The following is a 6,019-nucleotide window of genomic DNA, read 5'->3' as shown; positions in this document are numbered from 1 at the left end:
CCAGTAAGCCACCCCGTCCTCAGGCCCTGTCTCCAGTAAGCCACCCCGTCCTCAGGCCCTGTCCCCAGAGCCACCACTCAGCCCTGTGGTTCCCTCACCTGCCGACTCCTCCCCATTCCTGACCCCCGGGGACTCTGCCAGGCAGCAGGGTGCCAAGAGCTGGCCAGGGCAGGTGCCGGGCTTTCCAGAAGGTTCCCTGAAGGGCAGGTAAGGGCAGCCAAGAGTCACCTATTAGGAAAGCCATTGTGGCCACCTCATTTTTAAGGGCATTGCCAGGCCACCATGGGCACAAGGGATGTTTGCTAGAGACAGCCAGGACCTGCACAGGCCCTTCCGGGCTCAGTGCCACAACCCCAGAGTGGGCAAGGAGCCCAGCTTCAGTTTTGAACACCTCTGCAGGCAAGCTGTGTATATGTGGGGCTTGGCCAGGGTGCCATTCTGCCTCTCAGTAAGACAGTGATGTTGAACACAAATTTTTTTAAATAAAATGAATTAAAATTTAAAAAAACCACTAAAATCAGTCTGAAATAAATTAAAATCAAAAGAAAAACAAAATTGAAAATATAAATTGCCTGATAATCCAGGCATGGTGGCACACACCTGTTATCCCATCACTCAGGAGGCAGAGGCAGGAGGATCTCTGCATTCGAGACAGCCTGGGTTACAGAGTGAGTTCCAGGATAGCCAGTAGAGAGACCCTCTCCCAAAAACAAAAACAGGAAGTCCAGTTTTCTTCTTACAGCAAGTCAGGATAAAATAAATTTGGATATTGACAGAATACACTTTGTATATTCGTGTGTGTGTATGTCTATATGCACTGTGCCTATGAGTGAGTGTGTGTGTGTGTGTGTGTGTGTGTGTGTGTGTGTGTGCGCGTGCATGTCTGACCCTGAGGCCGTGATACTGGGAACGTGTGCATCTTGATTGTAGGGCAGCTCAGGCAGTGCTGGGTGCTGGGCAAGTGTCCCTGGTCTCCATGCCAGGAGCTCCATAGCCGTGACCGTCATGTGTGCTCTACCCCACTTACCTTGAGCCTCTGATTCCCACCTCCAGGTTCTCTGACCCAGGCCATCAGGAACTTCGCCAAGAGCTTAGAGGGCTGGCTCATCAGTGCCATGAGCGGCTTCCCTCAGCAGGTCATCCAGACTAAGGTACCAGCACAAATGGGTCCGTGGGGCCCCTCGGCCTTTATGGTGACAAGAATACCCCTGTGCCCCTCAGGTCACCTCCCCTGTGTATCTGGGGATGTTGTGAGGGTGGAGGAGCTGGCGGGGAGAGGGCCATGGAGGCAACAGAGGTGACGCTCCTGGGTCACTGCAGAGTGGACAGCTCCGACTTCCATCTCCTCCCAGCCATAAATCAGAGTCTTCACTATAAACCTGGGCCTCGGCGTGAAGTGCAAGTGAGGCCCTGGCAGTCCAGGACGTGTGTACAGGGCCGCGGGGGCCCGGGGCTGAGGAGGCAGCTCAGGAAATAACGTGTTTGCCACACAAATGTGAGGACCTGAGTTTGAGCCCCGGCACCACAAGAGCTGGGAGGCAGAGATGGTTCCCGGGGGCTCCCCGGGCCAGCTTCAGGGAGATTGGCTCAGAAAATGCAATGCAGGGGCCGGCGAGATGACTCAGTGGGTAAAAGCACTTGCCACCAAGTCTGATGACCTGCATGCAATTCCTGGGACCCACATGGTAGAAGAAGAGAACCAGTTCCTCACCCTCTGACCTCTGCACGCATACCATTACATGTGTGCACCCGGACACACATAAGAAAAACTAGGGTGGGGCTGGAGAGATGGCTCAGAGGTTAAGAGCACTGCCTGCTCTTCCAAAGGTCCTGAGTTCAGTTCCCGCCAACTGCATGGTGGCTCACAACCATCTGTAATGAGATCTGGTGCCCTCTTTTGGCCTGCAGACATACATATAGGCAGAATACTGAGAATACTGTATACATGATAAATAAATAAATCTTTAAAAAAAAAAAGAAAGAAAGAAAGAAAAACTAGGGTGGAGAGAGAAGACCCCCAGCCTCTGACCACCACGCACGCGCACACACATGCACATACACACACATGGTGGGCCTGAGGGTTCTAGGCCCCCACCTCTCCTTAGCCCAAAAGTTCTTCCGACTCATGATCCTCCTGCCTCAGTTCCCTGAGTGCTAGGACATCCCACTGCACCAGGATCTGCATCTTTACCAACTACTGAGGCTTCTAGAAGCAGGGACAACCACACCACCAGGAAGGAAAGCCCTTAGAGGTTCCCCATGATGAGCCAGCTGGCGGCAGTTGAGACCTTCATGCATGCCTCCCGCCCCCAGTCCTTATGTATGGGCCTTCTTGCCTGTTGTAACAGTGCTGTGGAGGAAGGGCTTATCATGGAGTGTGGCTGGAGGCACAGTGGGTCATGCACTGAGCAGTGCCTGGAGACAGTCTGCCATGGTGGAGCTGCTCTGCTCACAGTAGGATAGGTTTTTTTCGTCTCAGTTTTGCAATTCCTCAAGGGCAGAATGAAGTGTATCTCTGTTAGGCCAACATGTAAGACGGCCCACACAGGTGGTGTCACAGACCCCCTTACCTACAGGTTCCTCTGCCCCGCCCCTTCCTCCCTTTGACATCCCGAGTCCTATAGGCCTGCTGGGAGCAGAGTGATGAGGTGCGCACAGGTGTGCCAGCGTTTGCTGCCTGCTCCCACATCCCTCATGCAGGGCCTCTGCTGACTGTGTTACCGCGTCCCTCACAGGTGGGCGTCGTGAGCGCCTTTGCACAGACCCTGCGGCGCTACACGTCCCTCAACCACCTGGCTCAGGCGGCACGTGCTGTGCTGCAGAACACGTCGCAGATCAACCAGATGCTGAGCGACCTCAACCGCGTGGACTTTGCCAACGTTCAGGTGACTTGGCAGTGCTGTTTGCTTGCCCTGCTGTGCTCCACTGGGTGCTCACTGCGCAGGCTGGCCCACAAACCCACAGCTGCGCCGCAGTGGGCGGCCATCCCTCCCTGGCCTGTACATCGGCAGTGGGAAGCCTGAGGCTGGCTTGTGCCCCACCTGCCCGCCTTGCTGTGGTGCAGATCCGCTTTGTAGCCGGCTTAGCCAGCAGCACTCCTGTCTGCTCACATTCCAAACACTCCCAGCCGCTGGCCCTTGTGTGCCTGACTGTCTTGCCAGAAAAGTGCACACCGTGGCAAGGCTGACACCAGTCTGTCAGCACACACATCTGTGCCCTGAGGAAGGACCCCTGTGAGGCTCAGTGACACACTCCTGTTGTCACAGCACTCGGGAGACTGAGACAGAAGGTTGGAAGTCTTAGGCCAACCTCTGGGCTTCCTCTTGAGACTCTGTTGATAAGTAAGGAAAGCTGGAGTGAGGCTCAGCGGGCAGAGCCCCGCCTAGCACGCAGGGCTCCATCAGCCCATCAGGTCAGGAGTTCAGGGTCACCCTCGGCTACACCCACAATGTAAGGCCAGCCTGGGCTACGTGAGACCCAGCCTCAAGTAAACACAGCAGAGAATCCCCCAGAGCCTCACACACTACCCCTCTCCAGGAGCAGGCCTCATGGGTGTGCCAGTGTGAGGAGAGCCTGGTGCAGCGTCTGGAGCATGACTTCAAGGTGACCCTGCAGCAGCAGAGCTCGCTGGACCAGTGGGCCAGCTGGCTGGACAACGTGGTCACCCAGGTGCTGAAGCAGCATGCAGGCAGTCCCAGCTTCCCCAAGGCCGCCCGCCAGTTCCTGCTCAAGTGGTCCTTCTACAGGTGAGCTGAGTAGTAGGAGGTGCCACCCCTGAAGTTCACGCCTTCTGGGCCCCTGAGCCTGTAGCAGATAGGGCCGTGTGGGCTGAGGGAGGACTGGAACCCAGCATAGCCTCAGACAACACTGTCTCCTATAGGACCATAGAAAACAACACCTGAAACTTCTGGATGGTGAGCTGGCTTTAGGGCCTTGAAGACTCTTAAGATGCAGGGAGAGAGAAAGCCGGGGAGGGCAGGGGCACCTGAGCTCCTCTGTCCCCTCAGAGTCACCCTGCCAGGTCTGGCACACCAGGTGCACATCTGTGACAATTAGCCTCAAATACATTAAAACCCTGTGGAAACACAAGAGATGAGACTGTGGGCCAGCAGATCAGAAAACCCCAGGATGGCGGCGTCCTGGTCAGGGACTAGTGCTGCAACAACATGCCGTGACCACAGCAACTGCGGGGACTGGGTTTCTGTGTCTTAGATGTCCAGGTCCATCACTGAGGGAAGTCAGGACAGGAAGTCACACAGAGCAGAAACCTGGAGGAGCTGGTACAGAGACCATGGAGGGTGCCACTTACTGGCTTGCTCAGCCTGCTTTCTTTTCTTGTTTTCTTTTTTTTTTAAAGTTCATTTATTTATATTTTATGTATGAGTGCTCTGCATGTCTGCCTGCACACCAGAAAAGGGCACCAGATCTCATTATAAATGGTTGTGAGCCACCATGTGGTTGCTGGGAATTGAACTCAAGACCTCTGGAAGAGCAGCCGATGCTCTTAACCACTGAGCCATCTCCAGGCCAAGCCTGCTTTCTTATAGAAGCTAGGACCACCAGCCCAGGGATGGCACCACCCACCATGGGCTGGACCCTCCCCCATCAATCATTAAATGAGAAAATACCCCACAGCTGGATCCCACAGAGGCATTTCCTCAGCTGAGGCTCCTTCCTCTCTGATGACTCCAGCTTGTGTCAGGTTGACATGAAATGAGTCAGCAGAGCGGGGCAGAAATTCAGGCTGGGGTTAGAATTGCAGCTCAGGGGAAACGGCTGTTTCTGTGTGAGCTTTTCCTAGGACAGGTGAGATGCAGCACCAGACTGCTCCCTCAGTCACGGCTGCAGGGCCCCTCAACCACATGCGCCACGGGAAACTGGGAAAGTCAATAGGGAAGGGTTCATGGAGTAAAACATGAACTGGCCCAAGGTGTTGTTTGCAAGGCTGAGGCAGGGGGATCTAAGTTCAACATGAGCCTGCAATTCTGGGCCACAGAATAAGACACTGCCCTTTCCCTAAAAAAGAAAGAAAGAGACGGGGATGTGAAAGAAGAGAAAAACAGTAGCAAGGGAGGGGCCTCTGAGCAAGCATGACCTCAAGCGAGCAGCCCGCACAACAGCCCGCGCCTGTAATGTCCGTGCTGAGATGGGATGGGAGGTACCCCAGGTCTCCCTGACCACCAAGTCACCAAGCCCAGGTGCAGACAAACCCATCTCAAACGAGGCAGACGGAGCTGGAGAGATGCCCAGCAGCAGCTGCTCTGGAGTCCAGCACGCACATGGGGCTCCCAGCTGTAACTGCAGTTCCAGGCAGTGGCCTCCTGGGGCGCTGCATCCTCAGGGTGCGCTTACAGGCAGGCACGTGATTTAAAAAAAAAAAAAAAAGAGGTGTCTGTCAATCACCATAGGAGGACAAAACAAGATAGTCCATGACAAATCTAGATTTCACCAATACCTAGCCACAAACCTAGCCCTACACGAAATACTAGAAGGAAAACTCCACCCCAAGGAAGATGGCTACACCAACAAATACACAATTGGTGATCTCATAAAGCAAATCCTGAAGAAGAAAAAAATGCACAAATTAACATCACCAACGATGAAAACTAAATTAACAGGAGATAGCAACCACTGGTCATTAACATCCCTTAATGTAAATGGACTCAACTCACCCATAAAAAGGCACAGGCTAACAGATTGGATACGAAAACAGAATCCATTCCTCTTCTGCATACAAGAAACGCATCTCAACCTCAAAGACAGACATCGTTTCAGGGTAAAGGGTTGGGAAAAATATGCCAATCAAATGGACCTAAGAAACAAGCTGGTGTAGCTATCCTAATATCTAACAAAATAGACATAAGGCTAAAATCTGTCAAAAGAGACAAAGAAGGTCATTTCATATTAGTCACAGGAAAAATCCATCAGGAAGAAATTTCAATACTGAACATTTATGCCCAAATACAAGGGCACCCTCATATGTCAAAGAAACATTTCTAAAGCTTAAATCATACATTAA

General features: G+C 53.1%; 1 protein-coding gene across 2 annotated transcripts in view; it reads left to right on the top strand.

Annotated features, from left to right (window-relative positions):
• Positions 1 to 6,019, top strand: part of Rfx2 (regulatory factor X2) — a 64,013-nt gene that overhangs the window by 50,432 nt on the left and 7,562 nt on the right. For both annotated transcript variants that reach the window (XM_026778006.1, XM_013355142.2), the window contains 3 exons: positions 1,054 to 1,151; positions 2,736 to 2,885; positions 3,538 to 3,746. In XM_026778006.1, coding sequence (XP_026633807.1) covers positions 1,054 to 1,151; positions 2,736 to 2,885; positions 3,538 to 3,746 — 457 coding nt within the window. The remainder of the gene's footprint in view (positions 1 to 1,053; positions 1,152 to 2,735; positions 2,886 to 3,537; positions 3,747 to 6,019) is intronic.

This window comes from Microtus ochrogaster, unplaced genomic scaffold, assembly GCF_000317375.1.
Source record: "Microtus ochrogaster isolate Prairie Vole_2 unplaced genomic scaffold, MicOch1.0 UNK98, whole genome shotgun sequence".
Classification (NCBI taxonomy): Eukaryota; Metazoa; Chordata; class Mammalia; order Rodentia; family Cricetidae; genus Microtus; species Microtus ochrogaster.
The sequence above is the reverse complement of the archived record's forward strand: the minus strand, read 5'-3'. Positions and strand labels throughout refer to the sequence as shown.